Source organism: Opisthorchis viverrini, assembly GCF_000715545.1.
Source record: "Opisthorchis viverrini unplaced genomic scaffold opera_v5_272, whole genome shotgun sequence".
NCBI lineage: Eukaryota > Metazoa > Platyhelminthes > Trematoda > Opisthorchiida > Opisthorchiidae > Opisthorchis > Opisthorchis viverrini.
In genome coordinates this window covers 620474-644192 of record NW_008751930.1, presented here as the reverse complement: position 1 = coordinate 644192, position 23719 = coordinate 620474, and the positions used below count along the sequence as shown (strand labels likewise).

General features: G+C 44.6%; 1 protein-coding gene across 1 annotated transcript in view; it reads right to left on the bottom strand.

Annotated features, from left to right (window-relative positions):
• T265_14824 (hypothetical protein) overlaps positions 1 to 23719 on the bottom strand; it is a gene marked incomplete at both ends in the record, with an annotated part of 60100 nt that overhangs the window by 19755 nt on the left and 16626 nt on the right. The window contains 4 exons of the mRNA XM_009175441.1: positions 1504 to 1571; positions 4535 to 4586; positions 8455 to 8520; positions 13421 to 13807. Of these exons, the coding sequence (XP_009173705.1) occupies positions 1504 to 1571; positions 4535 to 4586; positions 8455 to 8520; positions 13421 to 13807 (573 nt within the window). The remainder of the gene's footprint in view (positions 1 to 1503; positions 1572 to 4534; positions 4587 to 8454; positions 8521 to 13420; positions 13808 to 23719) is intronic.

Below are 23719 nucleotides of genomic sequence, written 5' to 3'. Positions count from 1 at the left end.
ACTGACTAAAACATACATTCAAAGAATACCAATACAAAAATTTTGATTACAAAGGATGAAATCCTTCCCAACCTCACAGTAAATGCATCGTGGAAGGCAGAGTAGCTTCTTCTTTGAAGTTATGATATTGTGTGTTACTCTAACGGCCTTGTTCGTATGTCTGAGCCTTGAGACATTTTACAACGCAACGCGTTAAGAACGTTGGACAATACACAAAGACCCTTCGCATACGCATGACCGCATGCCTTTATCTTTGAACTGTGGCCTCTAGGATAAAAGTACATATTTTCGTTCACCTTATTTGGGGGACCGTTTCTTTTGGTGTAGCTGGGCTTGTGGTTGAAAATTTATCCCACTTGGAAATGAACATTTTCCCTGTTTAATTTGTCCTTCGTGTACCATCCTGTGTGGTTCAATCTAGCCGTAAGCCTTTCTTCAATTCTCCTCACGATTTACTGTTAATTTCCCATAGAAGCACTGTCTACCTATCTATATTGTTTGCCCACGTCCAATTCAATATATTGTTCACTGTCCAATTGCAACGCAGGTGAAGTTCGTAGAATTCGGTTTCGCCGCAATTATTACTGACCGTCCGTTGGTGAATTAAACTACACGTTACCTGTCAGATAGGACACCTAGATCGTGCGTTTAGGCCAACTAACCAATTCCTTGTTTTGAGATCACGGCCTTAGCACAGGACAGTACAACCATGATCGCGTGGTTGTCAAACGAGGTGGTGCAGTGCCTCGGTGGAGCTGCACTGAGGACGCACTGATGATGTCACGTGTTCACGATTTTGCAACCTCGGTGCCTGATCCCACGAATGAACCAACGACAAACGCTGATGCTCTCAAGTAACCGAGATTGGGTGGTCCGTGGAAATGTATCTGGACGTCTGAGCAACCTGATCAAGTACAGACGCCATACTCTTCTGGTTGGCCAAAAAATCTTCCACTGTTCAACTTATCCCGTCGTCATCTACGTCGGTGACAAACCCCTCAACCGAGTCAAGTTTCTAATGGACGGGCTTTCAAAGGTCTACTTCTACAGGTCGGTTTTGACAGGTAAATTCTGAAGGACGCTGATTATGATGTCAGGTAGTTGGCCCAAGATTGCTGGCCAAATGCAATGTAATGAAACTAGAGAACGGGTTTTGTTACTCTAGGTCCGGTAGGTCTTATCAAGTTTACCTCACGAGTCGTCTATCGGTACTAACCGCTGAGGCACCCACTTTCAAGGACACAAGTGCACGTGCTTGTCTATCGTTTCAGATAGAGAAGCTGGGCGAACTATGCGGGCGGGCGGGCCGAAAAGCTGACTTGCAAGCCTGATGTCAAAAAGTGAAGAGATGAGAGTGTGTAGGGGATTTAAGTAAATTCATTTCATGGAAGCTTCGAATTTGGGTATGACGCGAGGTCATCATAGTACCGTACGCCAATTTGGACGCGAGAGTTTTTTTATAGTAGCAACAAAACACCGTAACATAAGTCAATTTTCGCTTACCAGCGTTGTGTAGAATGTAGCGACTGCTCCGGTGGTCAGGAGCGATATCCACAGAGAAAGGCCACTAACTGAAACGGAGGGATATTGAGAGGGAAAAAGGTAGTACAATAACACAAAAAAGCACAAGAAAAAAGTACGCACAATTATTCGAAGTTGCAACGCGGTCTCAACTGTTTAATAGGTGTAACAAAGTGTGGCACTGGTCTTCAACATTACTCGGGTTGTCGCCGACTACGGTCGTATTGAATTGATAAATTAATTAATTAATTAATTAATTTTTCTGAGAACTCGGTGAGGGTGAGCAATTCTCTGATCGGAAACATCCCTCAAAGAAGTGACTAAACGATCCTCCTTTGCTTCAAACATTTGCAAAACCAGACATTGAATGCATTCCCTTCGTTTCTGTTTTACTGAACTCTGTACCGGAAAGAGCCAGCTACCTTCAAGTTTATGATTATTTTTTTAAGATAAAATCTGCTGACTGGAGTAACATGCAATCACCGGCGGACCGGCCTCCTACTTATTTCTGTAAGTCTGTTGTTTGTTTCGTGCTATCAAGTTGCTCCAGCAGTTACTTGCACTCTACTGGTTTTGAAGGTATGCCACCTGAAGAAGAGGATCAAGCATTGTTGTCATTTTACCTGTTATGCCTTGGAAAATATCGGAGGAGGCAGGGTTGATCTAAAACCGGGTGATTCTTGCTAATCCCGCCTACGCGTATTGATTAATTGGGACGCTGGTACTTAGCAGCCAAGATCCGTTGAGTATAAGGACAGCTGACAATCAATTAGCAGTCCTATTCACTTAGTGCGCTGTAAGGATTGGGGGGTGGAAGATGAAAGAGCGATTCTGAGGGTTATTCAACGGCCAGGAGAAGAGGGATCATGGAACAATGTCTCATTTAAGAAGGGAATATATGCGTAGCAACAAAACACCGTAACATAAGTCAATTTTCGCTTACCAGCGTTGTGTAGAATGTGGCAACTGCTCCGGTGGTCAGGAGCGATATCCACAGAGGAAGGCCACTAACTGAAACGGAGGGATATTGAGAGGGAAAAAGGTAGTACAATAACACAAAAAAGCACAAGAAAAAAGTACGCACAATTATTCGAAGTTGCAACGCGGTCTCAACTGTTTAATAGCTTGTTTTTCATCTGGAACTCTCTCAAAGTTTTGTATGAATCAAATTTAAAACATGCGGTTTGCATAATTCTCTTAATCGAGATCAATGGACTTGAACACTACACAATTTATTCCTAAAGGCCCTGTAGACCATTCAACACGTGTGACCACCTCAACTAAAATCTTAGGATTTACGGGGAGTTGCAGAGACAGCTTGCCGCTCAACCATCCACATTGTTGACTTTTTAACTCCAGTTCACTCTGCTCGGTCTATTTGATTGGCTGGCACACCGAAATTTCTCAGTTTATCAACGAAGATACGAGCGTTAACGTAAATGTAGTTTTGACGATTTCCCCACGGAACACGCAAGTATAAAACCCTGGAATGTTTGGAAAACTAACGAGGAAAATGTAGTGAAACACATGAAACGACGCTATTGGTCAGTTGAGCCAAGGTCATCAGCAGGATGACCTTGACATGCAGGCAGGGAACGAGTGACAGTGGCGGGTGTCAATTGAATATGAAGTCATGGATGGGTTAAACCACGGCAGCTAAAATGTTCGGGAAAAGTGTTTTTGACGGCACCGAAGAGGCTCTGCAGTCAGACAACAGTCGGAATTGGATTGGAGTGATGGTGTTCTGTAATGGACAGAATGATTCAGGCCAGATAAAATGCTGGCCGGCTTGCCGTGCTCATCGCGATTCTGTTGGCGCTAACAAGACTGGACAGCATGTGTCACTCTATTCCACCAAGTTGTCATATCACCCGTTCAACATACTCCGAAGCACGTGACAAGGAGTACAACAGAATGTTCTGGGCGCGGAACGGTATTGCGCACCGAAGGGTAAACGCCATCAAATGGCAAACAAAATTGCGTGATGGCAGAGAAATTTCTGCTTTGTGGGTAAGTGCGTCTTTAGTTCACCGTGGTGTGGTGCGCTATGGCGATAAAATATGCTTATTACGAAATAACAAAGTGTCTAGAAAGCCACTTTTCTTCATCATACTTCCTAACGGATTGCGCCCTCGTTCTGGTGAGTCAAGGGGGGCCGAATTCAGATTTCTGTACTGTGCAGAATCTGAACGAGGATCCGCTTCCTCTATTTCGAATCAAAACACCGTTAAACAAAGTTAGCTCCCCTTACGTATACCAATTCGGACATTCAAGGAGTAGAGGTTCCATCCATTTCTTCTGAAGTGAACATAACGCGCGGATGGGCCAGATCCAACTGTTCCAGGATCGGACTAATTTCATCTGGTAGCCTACCGCTCGGACACATGTCGGGTTCGTCTGTAGATGTTTTACCTGGTGAGTGTGTTTGTCAATACGGACAGTTGACGGTGATCAAAAAGTGACGGTCATGGACTATCTCAGTCACAAGTACTCAAGTACTGAACATCCTGAGTACTTCACCCGGAAAAAAGACCATGGTTCCTTTTGCTTGCTCCCAGAAACATCTTCAAGACAAGTGGGTATTAGTACACATTTGAAATGTTAAAACGCGCTGTTGGGAGACTTGTTTTAGTGAAGTCGTGTCTGCCTGAACCTTCGCATCAGCATGCAGCAGCTCTGAACAGCCTAGTTCTAATACATTGTGCTCGGTCGGATGCGCTAAAGCCTAGCATTTTTGCGTTTCACTTATAACTTACCGATCGCCGTAGAACACACGTGAAAGCCGGTATTTCAGGTCGGTTCGAATCGGTTGTTTGGCATACCATGTGACACGTGACTTGACATCTTGACCGATGAATCGGAACAAAGTGATCAAAACACGCACGAACGCCGGAAGATCAACTGGTCTCTTGTTGGTTTTCCAATTACAACAGAATAACACTGAGAACGTAGGCTGACATTAGCCAAACGATTGAACCGAGACAAAGACAAGGAGAGACGGGCAAACACTTACCCTGGCTGATCGCCAGTGAAGGGGCGTACAGGGCGAGCGATATGTAGAACCACTGTGCAGTCCGTGTGGAGTTCGACAGTGAGGGGAAATAGAAGCGGTACCATTAGTAAGGAACAAAAGGCACAGGGCTTAGAGGAAGGCATAACCTCTCCATTTTCACCATGCCTAATTTGGTATCATTCACTGGCGACAAACTATCGGTCATTCTGATGGACCGTATAGCTAAGCATTAAAGCAAACTAAATTGTCGTCCGGAAACTTCTGTTTTTTTTTCGCACCCTTGTATCCGTCAACCAAAAATTTGTCACAAAATATAGTTTATACAATCGCCAGTAAAAGTGCAGTCGGATTTTCAACGGATCGACTTGAGAATGAGCAAACTGAACTGGATGTGAATACAGTCCAAAACATGGAATCCGTGTAGTGAGTTGAATGAACTGCGGGTTTGGACGTGTTTATCACTAGCTGTGAAAAGCAACTGTGTAACTCCGGTATTCCGCGGTTTTCTATGAATGACGCGTGTTGTGGACCACATCAGAATCTCTCCTCAAATCAGAATAGAACTGAGGAATTTAAACAAGCAACCAGTCCGCGAAAGTAGTTCAGAGTCTAGGACCTCAGTGTTCCAGGATGATATCGTCCTAATCAAACAAAACTCCACTTCGAGAAATAAACTCATTTGCAAATCAATTTGGTTTTCACGAGAGACTCAACTGAATCTCTCGTTTATGATATTCTACAACTGAATGTCATAAACGAGAGATTCAGTTGAGTCTCTCGTGAAAACCAAATTGATTTGCAAATGAGTTTATTTCTCGAAGTGGAGTTTTGTTTGATTAGGACGATATCATCCTGGAACACTGAGGTCCTAGACTCTGAACTACTTTCGCGGACTGGTTGCTGGAAGGGCAAAACCGGTCGTGGGCTGTCGAAGAGTTTTCAGCAACTTTGTGAGTAGTTTCCTTTATGAAAACTCCACTTCCACTTCGATTTGAGTAGAAGACGGAAACAACGTGAGGCATGCGCATTCAACAGCCAACCAGGTGATTTATGCTATACGAATGGGAATTTCCTTCCTGTGACAATAACGGCAAATCACATACGACAAGCAACGTGAAACCGAGTTATCAACCACGCTTTAACTCTGCGCATTCGCAGTTCAAGTAAACTTATTTCAGAGGAAAAGTGCAGAGGGCTAAAAGGGTCGACCTTCCGCTTTCTGAACGGATGCCCTTTGTACTTAAGAAAGGACAATATCTAGGTGCAAAAACGTACTGATTTTCGGGCGATAGTGACCATAAAATACAGAAAAAAGAACTCGCTCAAGTAACTGTGAGACAACCAAGACTCTAATAACAACAGTACCAAGTCACTGCTAGACACAAAATAACGTAGAAAACAAAAGGTCGATCAAACTACACTGGAATGAAAGACGAAGTCGAGCTCGGACAAATAGTCCGAGCAAAGAAGACTCTTTTCCTTAAAGAAAGATTTACTCGTGCTCTCTTGATGCCAACAGAAAAATCACCCCAGTGACGGAGTGCAGTCTAGCGAGTGCTCCACACACGCACACACACACACACACTAAACGGGAACCGGAATCGTCGAGGGGGTTGTTAATGACCCATCGAAGTGTTGAAGATCTACTGTTTCACAGATCCTTTCAACTGTAGCAAAGCAGCCCTTTTTATTCATCATCCATCTCACCAAAGTGCTGTTGTCGAGCGAGAAGCCTGACAGTGCTGATTCATCGCGGCATGATTGCAGCAACGCTAATCGTCTACCAATGGGAGAAGTCAACAGCTAAGTTGACTGGAAAACAGTTCCCATTGAGAACTACGGAGTTAACCGGAGCGCTTGCGCGGTCACACGGTTTTGGGCGCTGGTTGAAAGGACAGAGCGGTGCAAAGAAGGAATATAGAAATTATTGCGCTGAAATGTATTCAGTTCATTAAGAGCTACTGTATTTTCTATCTACCACGACTTCTGGACTCCACCCATTTGACATCGGTACATTGAAGGTGTGGACCTTGTCTCGTTCTCGAACTGGAATACTGTCAGTGTATCCACAGTCAGACAGAAGGACGATTAGGGTCGTCCACCAAAGCTTTTCGCTGAAAAGCCCAACCCCAAGACAACGGGTGGAAGTCAGCCAGTTCCACCCCCAACCTGGAGGACTGGGAGGCTGTGTTCATCAGAGCTCGACCCACTGAACAGCCTGGTATGAGAAGCTCTCCGGGTGTCAAGGCGAAACCCTCCAGTAGAGCCCAGTGGGAAGTAGACGTACACAAACCTCCGCACAGCGACAAAGCCCAGTTTTTTTGCACCGAATTCGAGAATGAATTCGCCTAGAATCTGGTGGGAACACTGGATCAGCAATTCTGAAGTAGGTCGAATGGTATTCGGGAGAAATAACTCACCATCGATAGATGAACTGATCAAATGCATACGTTGCGCTGGATTGGCCACATGATACGTATGCCAGTCGACCGACTTCCTCGAAGGGCTCTTTTCGCACAACCACGTGAAGGGTGGAAAAGCCAGAGGCGATCAAACAATGACTTGGCAGCGAAGTATGAAAGCCACTACCAGCAAACTCAGCTGCGCTGGTCACTGCCGTCTTCCTGGATGAGGACCCCGAAACGGGCTACATCAATTGTTAGGGGCATTGTCAGATATGGCCCAGTCGCGCCCTCAATGGCACTCATGCATCCAAGCTATTGCCTTCAATGCATAGCTCCCTTTCCAATCCCCCCAACTTGACAGCTCAGTGACAATGCTGGATTTATGCACCAATATATCGGCTGCCGCCTGCAATGCACAGCTACCTACCCACCCACCCCCCAAATCACTGGTGAACGAAACTGCGGCAGCTAAAACCACTGTACGACGAGTACGCGGTTATTACAGCTGAGAATGATGAAACATTTGTGGCGCTTTCTTGATACTCATAGCCACAAAATGTGGAAGTTAGAAATATTTCTAAGTGGGGTAAACAGAATATCCTGGTTCCCGGAAGTCTAGGTTAAGCTGTTAACGTACACGAGTATAGTGCATCAACACCACCGTACTTCGTACTTTGTCACAACATACGTGTTTTTGAGTGTTCAGACACAAAATCCCCTTGACAGAAATTCGGGGACCAGGCCCGCCTGATGAGCCCAAAGAAAGGTGGAGAACTGTCCACAGTTTTCAACGACCTCATGGGTAGTATAGAAACCAGTTAGCTTGTTTCAAATGTGATTGTATCGAAATTGTTCCAACTGCATTTGAAGAGGCTGAAGCCAAGAACTGGAGAAGAACATTTCAATGGATTTTCCAACGAGCCGAGGATTGTGTTGAAACAGGAAAGTAGGATCAAGTGGTTGTTGATGTGTTTGCCGGACTTTACAGCTTTCCGTAAGGGGATTTTCGGGCCGATTTAGGAGCAAGTGACAGGCCCACGATACTTTCCTACTGAATGTTATCCGTTTGATAAAATAAGCACGTCTGCACATCTTAATTTGTATCATTTCGTACCTTCGGTCTTACTCGCTTGTAGGTGGATATTCCGCTTCACTGTGTACAGGCTCTGACAATGCCAGCGATTGGTAATTTGTTGAAATATTGGTAGATCGGGTGGGTTTACTGGTTGTTGATCAGGTGGCTGTTGATCTGTTCGCCGAGCTTGGCAATTGGCTTGCGAACGTTTCGTCACCATACGAGGAGACATCATCAGTGCGCAGTTGAGTGGGTACTTCTTCCTTGCCTGCGTGCGTTTATATAGCATTCGAAGGCTATCTGTTATCTTCTGACGTGATTAGCACCTGATCAACAGCCAGTAATGCCAGCGATGTTGGTCCTAAGTTTGAAACCATAAAAGTCTATCTTTGTTTCTGCATACTTCATGTAGTTTACGATAATGGATCCCAAGAACTCACCATTTGAAGACAAAAGATCAGGGAAGCAATCCAACGCACACTTTTCCCGAAACGGAACTCCAGATACTAAGGGAAATGATGGGGGGGTAAATCGACAAAAGAGTGAGTGCTCCGAAAAGACTCAACAAGCATTGGAGTACTATAACTTTTCATTACAGTGGCTTCGTGTGGGAACTTCGACTGAGTGGCAATCGCTGGATACTCATCTGGTTAACTAAAGCACGCACCGTCCCCTAAAGAGGAAGTTCCAAACAGAGGCTACAAGGACCTTTTGTGTCGGTAGTGACTTTAAAGAGGACTTTTGACCACGAGAGACTGCTTTCTCCGTGGTGTTCTCTTGTTAGAAATGAAATTACGGTACACGGCATTGAAATATTTTGATCCAACACCCAATTGAACCAACAAAGCCTCATTTGTCCTAAAAACGTTTCGTCTTATACCTTGAAATATGATGATGATGATGATGATGACAATCATCTGGAACGTCATCGACATTATGACACCAACAGTTCACCACTACGCAGTCTTAGTTTACATGAACATAGAGAGAGCTAGAAGCGAATGGGAAAGAAACCTTATGCCAGTCTGTTGAAAATCTTCCGTGCTGTCTACAATTCTGGACACTTATTCAGAGAAGTTGAGTGGGAGGTGTCATGAACACTGATTAGCAGACAGTATCTCCTACCAGGGAGTGGGGTCACGTGCATCCTTTCCTGAAAGACGGCAGTCTGTTTGTTCATGACGGAGAAAAACGAATGGAGTCGATGGATACGAGTATCTGCATTCAACTTGTTTCTACGATTCTGCAATATTATTAGGCCCAAAAAATTGCCCAAAGTGATTGGAGAAATCATGATTGTTTAGCTAAAATCATTACCGTTTGTTTTGTCAACGACAGCTTGAAATCTTGGCATGTAAGCTCCACTTCAAAGGGGCTTGGGTAGAAATATTCTTTTTCTCATGCCAATGGCTGCATTCTGAAAGCGACTCTGTTACGTAATATCAAGTGATGCTTGTAGACAATACATGCGTTCAGTACCTAGCTGCTATGCCACCCGAAGAAGGCAAGAAGACTGGTGTACTGCCAAGTTGCCCAAGGCTAGACAGTCGCGATGCCCGGAGGTTGAATTCGAGTCAGGAAACTTTCGGTCACAAAGTTCACGCCTTGATCATTGGGCTATCTCGAGCTCTGACAACGCAACTGTGATGGGTTAACCAAACAGATCAGTGTGATTAAACTACATGAGTTCAGTTCCGAAGGCTGCATGCGATCGTTCCTCCGGCCCCCGTTTTTACACGATTTTGGTCGTATAGAAGAAACTGGCCTTGCCGAAACAAACGATAAGACATGACAATCGGGTTATCAGTAGTATGTCACAAAATCTACTTCATGTATCAACGGTTTACACTTGTAATCATTCAGCTGTACACCCTTTCGGTGCCTGGCTGCCACATATCTGGAAGAAAGCATGAGGGCTGCCGGATTGCTTAAGCCGAGACAGAGGGCGCTGAGGTTGGGTTCAAACCCCATGGACGTTCCGGTCAGTAATTTCGCACCTTAGCCACTGAGCTAACTCGAGTTCATGTATAAATACAAAAATGGCTGCTACCTACTATGTTTTTTGGATGCAAGCTAGTTTGGACATTCACCTGAGACCTTTCACCTAGCGTGTACACCCGACTTTAACTAGCCTGCGTTCTGAAAGGTGCAATGACACAATCCCGACTGATGCATATCACCAATTGTGAACGCATTCGTAGCTAGATCCAAAAAGTATCGTTTTCCAGGACCGAGTTCCCGGCAAATTCCTGGTACAACGTGTAACAAAAACACCTTGTTCGGTTTTCCGCGCTTTTTCTCAATTGTATTCATGTTACGTCAGGGTTTTCAAACTTGTAGAGACCAAAAACCAGAAAATCGTCGGGCTCTAGCTAAAATCTTTTGTGATCAGAAATTATTTCCGCCAAGAAGCTATCAGCAACTCTGTACATTTGACGAGTGTGAGTAACTTACTCAAACGGGACACGATAGCGTACATGGAGCGCAACTGACCGAGAGTTCTGTTAAATTTGACCAAAATGGTCTTTGAAGTATGGTTTTTAGCCTTGACACTAGGACGCTCAACTCCAGTTTTTCGTTGAGTTGTCAAATTGAAACGTTTTGCCCATTATTCGAACCTAACCCTGGAATCTCGACAAGTTGGACAACCTGGCCGTAGCTCAACCCTTGTGCTTCCTTCGGGTGGTAGCTCGGTAACTAAAGAGTGTTACAACTGAATGGACGGTCAGTCTCTAAAGGTCGACCAACCTGGGTAAGCACATGGAAGCTGTGAGCTTGCCATGGGTTGACAATACAAACCAGTGACATTGAAACCGTTCGGGTGACCTTTTAGCCTGCACCTGAAAGAACGAAGTTTGTCGCAAGAACAACAACCCCGACTTGCACAATTAACAGCCGGTCTGCTTCCCGAACCCATTGTTTTTTTAATGCACTACTCATAAGGTTGCTGAAAATTCGTCGACCTTATGAGTGGTGCACTAAAAATATACGTGTCGCGATATCTCGAATATCGTAGCGAGTGAAACATGAGGCGGCCTGGTGCAGCACATTCAGTTGTCTGGAAACATGACAAACGAGAGATTCAGCCGGGTTCCAGGTGAGTCTCTGGCGAGAGCGAATTTGTTTGCAAATAAGTGTATTCTGCAAAGTGAATACACATTCCGTTTCATAATGATGGGAGCCACGTGTCACATAGATGGCAGTAACTGGGATTTCTTGAGCCCGAAAATAAAATGAGCACACTTTTGAGGTTCTAAAGTAGATTTCGCTTGGAAACAGCCCACAAACATTCCAGCACTCATCATTCAACACTCAAATACGATTTAAAACTTCTTGTGTTGATAAATCTGTCTTAAACCACCTTGTCATCATTGTGCCGACTGGAACATTTGATGATTCCATTACATTCAGACATTCTTCGAGGGAACCTCCTTGAGAAGGCTGGGATCACACGTTTCGTTGTGGCGCGTTCCACTCGCCGAAACACAGGAGTGTGGAAACATCAAAAACAAAAGATTCAGCTCGGTTCCAGGTGAGTCTCTCGAAAAAACAAATTAGTTTGCAAATGAGTGTACTTCGACACTGTTTTTTTTACTTATGCAGTTTCACCTATTGTAATTGCCCCAAGTGGGACAAGAGCAGTTGCCTTTCCAAAAACACAGTCGAATAGGTTAGTCGCACCATCCATGAGTTGGCAACGAGACTATGTTGTGGCTAAATGGTTTTTCAGAAAAGATACCATTTGGAGATATCCTTCTTCGGCCAGTTCACCAGTAGCTCTGCTCTCCTCTCCACCGGAGAAACTATGGACTACTGTCACACCGCATTTGAAACCACGAACTCAAACGTCCAGTTGGCGTAGTATCACCGGAGGTTCTAGTTATTTTTTGAAATTCAAATTTATCAACATCCCATTCATACTAATGAGAGCTGGAGGAACTAGCTATTGGCAAAAACATGGGGCAACCGGGTTACAACAGTGACGATAAAAGTGAGCCACAAATGAAGGTCTGTGAATTCATTCCGTTGCGACGCAAAAAAGCTGTGTGTGGATCTTATTCATTCTATTCTAATTGATTCTACCTGTTAGCTTCTTCTGACCGAGATGCTACCAAAGTGCCAGAGTTATCGAACTTCATACACAAATGGTATTTGAGTTTCGATCAAAGACTCCTTTCTAACGTCGAACACAAATCACACCATGTCTAAGTAACGGTAGTTAGGATGAGTTTATTGGCTGTTGATCAGGTGGCTGTAAGCCAAAGTGGTCGAACAGATCAACCGTCACCTGATCAAAAGCCAATAGAATCGCGCGCCACAAATGTTGGTAAAATGACGGACAAAATCACTGGCGTTGTTGCCCAACCAAGGAGGAGTTGAGAAAGCATCAGCTTTTTCCTCCATGATTGGTGAATTATCACAGTAATCTCACTGAGAAACCCTAAGTGGAAAAGCCTCTTTTAGGAATGTTTTTTCTGTCATACTTGATGTCTGCTTGCTGTAACTATCATACAGAAAATTATTCCTCCTCTCTCATAACACGAAGACGTACAAACGCGTTTATTATGGGGGAATTGAAATAGTTTATCATGCCTCTTGAAAACGTCGGAGAGTAACTGCAATTTCATCACCCGCCTCTCGCTAACAGAAGCACGTGCGCCGTGTAAAAAGTGTTTTATCCTCAAGGGGATGTAAAACTACGTTAGTCTCCAGAAAGTAAACAAAGCTTTCTTTGTTAACAAACAGTCATATGAACTCTAGCAATTACAAAATACTCGCGATTTATCAATCCGGGTTGTGTAGTCACACCGTTATTGATCCATTTGCTTTCTGATCTGTTCCCGTTTGAATGATTTCTGTTCACATGACAACGTTAACTTTGTCTATGCTATCCGTTATCAGTTTCAATTTGGACTTGGTAAAAGTCGTTGGCGAACCAAGTGGTTTTGAACAGCTACTAGCAACCATCTCTTGAAAATTCTGGCCACAAACCGCACCTTGACGAGAGAGTTTGGAGATCGGAAGCATGCAAAGAGGACAGATTGGACTCGTGGATATTCTGTTCCCTTACCTAGATCCTTCATTCCAATTTGAAACTCATCCCAGTTAGCTGCAACGTCCCCTCAGTGCCTAGCTGCCATTCCACCCGAAGGAATCACGAGGGCTGGGATACTGCCAGGTTGCCCTAGCCTAGAGAGGAGAAATCGCGATGCAGAAGTCGGGTTCGAAACACACGGACGTTCCGATCAGTAAATTCGTGCTCTAACAACCAAGCCATCTCTCTCAGTGATCCCTAGAGAATCAGGCAGAACATGTGCCATCCGCGGGTGCAACAATAAACAGTCTAACGCGGTATACATCGGGACGTAGGGGGGGTACTGATCTATATAAAACGTCAATACTCACCTCGTGTGCGCTGGTTAATCGAAGTTTATAGAACACAGGCATGTAGATTTCCGCAGCAAGTGGAAACGCGATACAGTAGGCCAGAATCATGCAAATGAATTCGATCCCATAAACATATGCCTCCATCGTTGTGCCCATCAGAGAGACAGCGGACAAGAAACTGGCCATCACACTGCAGACGATAGGAACTAGTGACAATTGACGATTTCCCAGGAAGATGGTTTCCGTGTCATCTTGTTTCACTCGTTCCTGGTGATTGCGATGCAAACACTGGTTAATTTTCCGGCGAATCGGTGTCCGAAACCGGTGGTACAGGCCAACAGCCGAGTAGATGAGCAGCCAGAATGCAAACATTAAATAGTCCGACCAGTGGAATGTGACATCCATCTTGAATGGTGCGTGTACGATGGGTGGTCACGCGGATACCAGATGAATGGAGCTGAAAGTGATTAAAACATGATATTATCCCCTGGTTGACCGAAAAAGGTGTTTAATGCTCAGATACTCAGGCGTGGGCCCGCGTAAAACGTCGACCTCGAATTTAACGCTATTCTAGAGAGGATACCTTAATGAACATTAGAAGCGGATTCCAGCTGGATTCTCCCGGGTCGAATGATTTCCAAAAGTACACAAAAACGATCCCTGCGTGGATGGATGATGCCTACATTGTCCAATGGAGCGAACTCATGAGTGCCAAAGCTTGCTGAGCTGTATAAAACGTGCGATCAGTTTCGGAGCTACCTTCTTGCTATGTGGGGATGTAAGTCATGGGTGGGTTGTGGAAAACCATGGGCCTAGAACCTTTGAGACAAACGCTTCGAGTGAACTTTCCATCCGCTTGAGTTCCATCGGAAACTTATAACTCACCCATGCTGGAGCATCATAAAACCACCAACTCCCTAGATGTGATCAAAAAATGTAATCAGGCAAACGAGTATCAGAGGTTTAGTTGAACTCAAGTTCCGTTCAGCTGTGGCACCCTTTCGGTGCCTAGCTGCCATGCCACATAAGGGAGGCACGAGGGCTGGGATACTACAAGGTTGCCGAAGCCTACACAGGGGAAGTCGAGAGGCAGAGGTCGGGTTCGAACCACGGACCTTCCAGTCAGTAAATTCGCGCTCTAACCACTTGGTCCATCTTCAACTCAAGTTATGGTCAAATAAGAATCATGTTTTCGATCTATGCTCATTAAGTAGAAGGCTTTACCTTTTTCTAACCAATGGCCTAAGGTCCTAAGTTGATCAGACCACTAGTTCTCCGTTATTCGCGTTAAGTGACTCAAAGGTCGGGACACAATAGGCCTAAAAGTAGCTTTTTAGGGAATCATACTACATAGTACGTAAACGGATTTGTGCATCCGTGCCAGTGAGCAAGCTTTAAAAAAACGAGAAAAACAGTATTGGGCTCATCGGAATAGAATTTGGACAGCGAAAACCTGAAATGGTTGATAAAGTCCGTGACAACCGTAATGATGTTTCATCGCTAGAATCAGCTCAAAGTTCATAATATAAATTAGCGTACTTCAGCAGGAACAAAGCTCCATATCAGAAGGATTNACAAAAAAAATCACTGGGTAGGTTTATCCCAGTCTTTTGCTTCACTTCGGAACGAAATGAAGGGATGGTCAAGTGCAGAACGGTAACTAAACGATCAAGAAACACGTTGAAAATACACGTGTTCATACATCTAATCGGTCACTTCACCGGTCATCACTAGGCGTTCGGATGGTTCGATGCAGTATTAAGCAGTCTTCCAAACTATCAGCTGAGGGAGACTTCAGTGTCAACTCCAAGGCAAGTTGTATCTCAATCTGGGGAGCTTCCGTCAATAATTCCAGTAAGGTTCCATCAAGCTGTGTCCCAAACTTGGTTTAGATGTGAATGTATGATTCATAGCTCATGCAAACTATTTGAATGATTGTTCATAGTCACACCACTCTCGTTTGAACGGTCGTCCTCCCGTTCTGGCGTAATTATTCCGGTGAGTCCAAACCAACGGGGGGAAGCACTGGAGCCGAGTTTCGCTTTTATTAGAGCTCATCAGCAGTGCATATCCAATGGCCGTGCCGGGATTTGAACCCCGGACATCTGACATGCGAGGCGAGCGTGTAACCACTGGTCCACCAACGCACGTTGGACGCATCTGAATTATCACGTCTGAACAGGCGAACGTGTTCACACTTGACCGATGTGATTGGTGTGCTCGACTTACCATCGAACGACGACCCAGTAACTGTCCTGAATTATGCCATAAACTACGGGCGGGATATTTTGATGCATACGAGTGTAAAACGGTACTGCCTCCCGTATTTACTTAAACAGGAAGCAGCTCTGTTGAAGAATCATTTCTGAATGACTTTACTTTACACAACAGCTGTTGAAAACACCCAAAGACAAACGGAATTCCTCGTTTCAGAAGGGTTTGCTAAACAATTGGTAGTTTTATAACTGGGTCGGATAAAGTCACCCAGGTATTAAGGCAGATGGAGAACGAACTCAGAAGGGTTTGCTAAACAATTGGAAGTTTTATAACTGGGTCGGATCAAGTCGCCCAGGTATTAAGGCAGATGGAGAACGAACAGGTGTTATGATATGTCATTGTCCATTCAAACCGAGTGCCCCACGATTTGAAGGATAAACTGGGTGCATATCGAGTGCTAGTGCATTGAACATAGGATACAATACACATTTGAAAAATGCTAAGGTTTTGAAGTGGCGACTGCGGTTCACGCCACAGGGGCTATTCGACAAGGCAGCGGAAATCGTCAGGCATCCCAGTGTAAATGGATTAGTGAGAGTAAAATTAGCAAGCGCGTGGAGAACGGTTTCAGATTAATCGAGCTGACACGTAGTAGTATGCGGAAAGAAAGTGTTCAGATTTGAGGTGTATGAACCATATCGACTAAAAAACTCCATGTGCGCTCATCTATCCCGACCAAATTGTCGCGGCACTTACAGAGCCACACAGACCAACAAAATATTTACCCTGAATCACAAGTTGAAGCGCCTCGAAGCGGAAAATCAAAGACCTAAATGCGATCGAAAACGAGCTGAAATTTACCCAACCCATCAACCGTAAGATTTAGGCAACCGCACTGACCGACAATACCACTGACTGACATTTAAGCCGATCGAAAGAAATTTTGTCGACTGGGTGTCCATCTGGCCAACTTGGTCACCTACTCAGGTTTACCAAGCCATTCCGAAACGATGACTCCCCAATCGGTTCCAAACTTTTTCCAATTGATTGAAAATGGAATTCCAATACCGCAATGAAGAGGACACGTGCAGTGGTAGCAAGTGTGGAAAAAATCGACCAATCGGGTGTCACCTAACGGTATAGATCGATTGGTCACTCGAATACCGAGGAAGAGTAGGGTGTTTTCTCGCCACCGTTGCACGAGGAAACAGAGTTTTCACGAGAAGATCCCGAATAAAACGTCTCCGGATGCAGAAAGTACTGAATGATGTTGTTCCAAGACGAATGCAGTCCAACAGGCCGTATAATAAGAGACATGCAATAAATGCCAACGAACGAAACCATTTTTTCACGTAATGCACGCAGAAAAGTTGGCCCAAAACAGACGGGATTCTCGCCATCCACACACCCAATTCGAGCATGTTTCTGACTTGGACCCATTTGTTGGCGTGCATAATTACGGAGCTGTCTGTCTCCGACGCACTGTATTCTATGTGAAATAAGTCAGACGTCATCCCCTCACTGACCCGACTCAGTTTACAACGAATTCCAAGTAGCAGGGATATTGATGGCTGCAGTAGAAAAATGGACAACGTATGACTTGGCAGAAGAGGGAGTAGAACATATTTCGGAGAGTTTGGGTGCTGTTGGTGCTGTACGCCTTCCAGGATGGGGTCCCCGTGAACTCGCCTGCGCTTGGATGAAGACATTGCAAGAAATGGCGGCTGATTGGTGGCGTTCGTATTGTCAGTTTCCTTCCAGATTGTTTGAATGAGCGGTTGAAAGTGTAGGCACCTCAGAATGCCTGACAAAAGGCCGGCACTAGGTCCCCTCCCTCCCTCGCTCGTTTTCTCTTCTTTGCAATCAGGCTTTGTCGTTGTACGGCAGTCAGACGTCAGTGTCAACAGTGATGCTGCCTTCTCTGATGATGATAACGAGCAAGAAAATTTTGAATCGCTTTCCTGAGGGTGCTCATTCTATTTCGAAAAGTGAAGCATCTTTTGATAGGACCAAAAGTGCCTGCTCACGGAGAAATGCTTGATTGCTATGGTAATAAATGAAGGTTACGTATAACTGCTGGTTTTTACAAGTGTTGGTAGGAATCGCTCACCTCTCGCACAGCTCTAAGAGAGAACGGCTATGTGCCTCTTAAATCGGTTCTTTTGATGTCATTTCGTCTTTCAGTAGCAATTTTCAATACGTACACGGCTTTCATATAAAGCCCACCAAGTCCGCAGTTTGTGCAGGGCATTTCTCTCAAAGAATCTACGCAGATGCGCATCTCCGTCCACCAAGAAAGGTGTTTTCTAAGCTTAACTCTGAAAGGCACAGATTGAGACCGATCTTGGTGACCGATTGAATTGTAGTAAGACGATTACACAAGGAGTGAGAATTATCGGTATCAACTGACTTCCAAGTGTTTTCAGAGTACTGTCCAAGCTGGTGAGGAATTAACACAATGTTATCGCGAACATTCGTTGGGGAAGTTCCTTTTGTGCAGACTAGAAATTACTGCGGCGAATTCAAATTTGGATCACACTTTTTCCTTCCGCTACAGATTTTTTCACATCGATCGATAAGGTCGTAAGTTGAAACATTTGAGTTCCACACCGATGTTAGGGCAAGAAACGATAACAACCAATCTTTCCAGAAGTCTGTGACACAAACATGTGGTCTCTTCCGCGAGAATTTCGTTTAGTTCTATTGGTTCACGTAAGACATCGGGAAATTCGATCTGTCTGGTTTTCCATCAGTAGATCCAACACCGACCTTTAACGCCATATGTATAACCCGCTCTTCTATCGAAACCGAACACAAAAGGCCGGCACTAGGTCCCCTCCCTCCCTCGCTCGTTTTCTCTTCTTTGCAATCAGGCTTTGTCGTTGTACGGCAGTCAGACGTCAGTGTCAACAGTGATGCTGCCTTCTCTGATGATGATAACGAGCAAGAAAATTTTGAATCGCTTTCCTGAGGGTGCTCATTCTATTTCGAAAAGTGAAGCATCTTTTGATAGGACCAAAAGTGCCTGCTCACGGAGAAATGCTTGATTGCTATGGTAATAAATGAAGGTTACGTATAACTCCTGGTTTTTACAAGTGTTGGTAGGAATCGCTCACCTCTCGCACAGCTCTAAGAGAGAACGGCTATGTGCCTCTTAAATCGGTTCTTTTGATGTCATTTCGTCTTTCAGTAGCAATTTTCAATACGTACACGGCTTTCATATAAAGCCCACCAAGTCCGCAGTTTGTGCAGGGCATTTCTCTCAAAGAATCTACGCAGATGCGCATCTCCGTCCACCAAGAAAGGTGTTTTCTAAGCTTAACTCTGAAAGGCACAGATTGAGACCGATCTTGGTGACCGATTGAATTGTAGTAAGACGATTACACAAGGAGTGAGAATTATCGGTATCAACTGACTTCCAAGTGTTTTCAGAGTACTGTCCAAGCTGGTGAGGAATTAACACAATGTTATCGCGAACATTCGTTGGGGAAGTTCCTTTTGTGCAGACTAGAAATTACTGCGGCGAATTCAAATTTGGATCACACTTTTTCCTTCCGCTACAGATTTTTTCACATCGATCGATAAGGTCGTAAGTTGAAACATTTGAGTTCCACACCGATGTTAGGGCAAGAAACGATAACAACCAATCTTTCCAGAAGTCTGTGACACAAACATGTGGTCTCTTCCGCGAGAATTTCGTTTAGTTCTATTGGTTCACGTAAGACATCGGGAAATTCGATCCGTTTGGTTTTCCATCAGTAGATCCAACACCGACCTTTAACGCCATATGTATAACCCGCTCTTCTATCGAAACCGAACACACTGCGATAACGCCATCATCGATTGTGTGGTTTGGTTTCGCTCAGTTCACCGTTGCCTCATGTTCTGAGCTAGAGCGTTGAGCTGGTGAAAAAGATTACGGAAACCGCATCCGCGGGCTTCTCTTCGTGGAAGCCCGTTTTAATCCACTCGTTATCGCCGGTCATGGGAGCTCGCCGGTGTGTCTGATAGAGTGAATGCCAGTGCGCACATAAATAGGCAGCTGCCTGTCCCAAACGTTGATTCGCCACCGACACATCAGCCAATCACGTTGTGAACTGCAACGCGTCGTAAGCAGCAATGTGATTGGTCGAGCAGTGAGATCCACGTACGCGTTTGGTTTGGTTCAAGCGGACTTAGCCCATACGACTGTCAGTGTGCCGTTCACTACCAGAACAAACGAAGTGCGCAATGCTGAACCATAAACTTGTGCGGGCACAGGAATTTTTTAGGTCTGTACTTATAGATCCGTTTTGGAGCTCCACGCGGTTTACTCGTGCAGCTGAACCAATAGTCTATGTATTTCTGTCGCGCCATTGTGTGTAAAATTGGCAAAGTATATTTGAGCCGAATCGAGGAGATCCTGTCAAGGAAGTAGGAGAGTTGAACAGTGGTAGATGACTAATGGATCGAATTCGTTGATATGGGGTATTTCAAGTGCAGGACAAGTTTCGTCAGTGTTTTTATGAAATCATCAAGAAAAATACGTAACATCAAATCCGACTGTTCATCTTGCAGTTAGTGTATCATGAGAAAACAAGACAAAGGCAAATTTAATGATTCAATGTCTCATGAGATTGGGAAGTTGGTGGTACCAAAAACCGCTTGATTTCGAAAGCTCACGCGTTGGGGAGATAACCTCAGTATGTCCCAGAAGGTAGGCCACTTCCGAACAACTTTGTTGCATGGAGGATGAAACAAATGCGTTAGTGGATGTAACTACAAATGATGATGATTCCCCATGCATATACTTACTTTGTCAATTTCCACTTGTTTTGCTCACCCGCACCCGCCATTCACTTTGCCACAGGAGTCGCCCCATCTGACACTGGTTTATTGGCATGTGTTCGTGTGTAAAGGTGCCTAGATGACCGACTTGCGCATGTCGTGCCACGTTTTCTGAGCCTACCCTGGACTTGTTCCGTCGTGATTTCCGCAACATCAATCAGGATGGGAAAAGACTACACTACCGAGCCGAGATTCCGCTCGGCGTTTTCTGGGTCACTGCACTGTGCTGATATAGACTTGCGTACTTGTTGACGCCACGAACGTGGACAGTTGAAGTTTGCCGCGTAAATTTTCGCATTTTCGGCAGACTTTTGATTTTTGGGATCGTCAGACTCACGCGTGACTGCAAGTTTCATATCGCGAACGTCGACAAACGTCGACTCTCACACTTGGCGCATCTTTTAACTTTAAAAACGTCGTCCAACGAGACAAAAAGTTACTGGAAAGCAAACCAATCGTAACATTGTAAATTGCGGTTCTACGTCTTACAAACTATGAATTTCGGCAAAATCTAGGACGTATGCACTTTTTTAACAGGGGCATCATTCTACTGAGATTCATCGTATGAATGATGGCAAACTGTTCTCACCTCAACTGAAGAGTGAACCAGATCAGGGAGCCCAGTAAACAGCGTCCGATCGAATCACGAGGTTCACCGTCTTATCGAGAATGGACGTTTTTCAATGCTTGTTCGCAGATTGCTGATATATTCGGCCATCGTCTCGTATTTATTATAACTGTCACAACCGTTGACTTTATCTGTCCACGGCAGTCCACACAATGCCAATGCAGACAGTCAGAACCGTATGGTGGCAGTCTGAAGGTAGTTGTTGCTCTGTTTCGACTTGGCAGAAGAGCAACTGCATTTCTAACGACATTCTGGCAAATGCTAGACATTCAATAGAAAATCAGTGACTGGTGATGTGCGAAGCAAAATGATCGATTGATATTGGCCACGGGGTTTCGGGATTTTTCTGAGGCTTGAGAAACAGCCAGTCCTTTCAAAGGGATCCGGAACAATCTATCTGACGAATGGCTGCACATGACGCGAAGAATGTTGGTTTGTTTGTCCTTGATAGTCGAATGAGATACTTCGCTCGTTTTGTCTAATATTCTCCTGTAACCCTTCCAAATCCATCACCTGCATTTACGTTTTATATTTCTGGCCACACTGTGCAGAAGTAAATGATAGTAGAGTGTATAACTGCTGATATTAAAGAACTAATATCGTCGAAATGCTTAGTCCTGTATGACTAGCATCGTACCTCACTTCCAATCAGTACTGGATGCAAAACGTGGTGACTGTTCCGTCTAATAACTTCAGCCATGTTTAACTCTATGAAAGTGGATTAGATTGGTTCTCTCATTAGCATGCAAGTCATGATATCTACCAACTAAGCAGCAATCAAAATGGTGTCCACTCTACGAACTCGGTTCTAATGCAATCATATGTGACCTCAGGGCAACCGTTTTCAAGGCGTTAGTGAACACCCATCAACATCGATCGTGCCTCTATGAAATGCCCAAACGCTGATCACATTCGGTCGTGATTCTGTGGCGTGCAGGAACACTCATCAGCTTTTGCTGAATTGATTGAATGATTGACTGGCCTGGATGCTTGTCGGCTTTCTTGTTGCGATGTTGGTGGAGCAGAAGGTTTCGGGCGTTCTGAGGTTATATTCAGGGATCTGAGCTTCCTGATAGTTAGTTTCTCCTTGTCGGTTAACTCAGGTGGATTTCGGTATTGAGCAACTTGTCAGGTAGTTCCCTAGAGGCATTGATTACTGAACCGAGAACAGCTTATTGACCAGTTACTTGAGATTTGAAAGGTTGGTTGATGTTGACCGAAGTAACTTTTGGGTCCGGATTTCGGGCGGTCCAAGTGTTGAGAATACGCCCTTTTGAGCCGTGCGTGAGTACAAGCTGCAGCAATTTAAAACGTGCACCATCACCGATAATAAGACACTGTCTATTCCCACATTTTCACACCAGTTTTTTTCAAGGCATGCTCATCTAAATTCAAGCTGAATTCATCGTTTAGCCAATTCCTCAAGTGAGTGTGCCGCACAAAGACCTCTTCATCGAGATACGGCAGTATCATTTTTGGAAATTGATTACAGGATTTCTGGAAACTGTTTGACAGCCCACAACCCGTTTCGTCATCTTTGGGCTCACTAGGTAGTCGCAGTCCTCGAGTGTCCCCCTTGGTGTGTCTCGCAAGAAAACCATATGAAAATGTTTGTATTTGTCCAATTTCTTGCAAGTTGGGTTCAAAAAACTTGTGTTTGAAGGAAAATCGTGAGCTGTGCCTACCTGATGGGACCCAAGAAGGGTGAAATGGGTCTTGGGCCGTCAAAGAGCTGTCATCGACCTTTCGAGTAATGCGTTCATCATCGTCGAAGACAGCAACATCTACGATGGCACTGATGCTTCACTACCGCGTAACCACAACGTTCATCTAATTATTGTTAAAACCCCAGAATAAAAAGAACATGAAACAGTGAGGGAGGGAGAGGACCACTGACATAAGTCAGCCGCGTTTCCTTGTGACAACAAAACCCAATGTGAATGCCATTGACATTGCTTGGAAGCAGAAGGTATACAAAAGGAACAAATGAAAGCTTCAAGTTCAGAAGACGAATATAAGTGTCTTCCCTTCCTGGACTTATGAACTTATCGGGGAAACATCTTACTACCATTTATAATATACGGAAATTATGATGTTCTCGTTTGAGTTGTACATTCGCTATTCCAATAAGCTGTTCAGGGCTAACTTGAATTTAGTGCTAGAATAACTATAGATGCTTCCGCAGGTTTCTTCTATTGCGTTGGAAATCCCTTTTGTTGCTTTTGCCATGGGGGACGGTGTTGTAATTGTGCACTAAATGTCAATACTTCCGAAGAGCGTGTTCTAATATCCACTGCTGTTGACTAATCAAATATTCTTTTTGCGTCGCAGTCCAATGAAATCTTTTAAAAGCCCAAAGTGAACAGATATCAGCCACCACGCTGGGCAGATCAACATAAATTATTGATTCGTGACAAATGATCGATACGCATATGCGCACTACTGCAAATATTTGTCCGAGGCGTGAGCAGTGTTCATGATCACAACATCTACTGGAACCTTCAGAATGATGAGCCTCCAAATACGTATATGCGGGTTGGGTACCGTTCGTTTTGAGATCCGTTTTCAACGTGGATTAAAACATTATGTCACTTTGATTTCCCGAATGGTTATCTCCACCACTGACACGTAACCGCTCCTGCTCT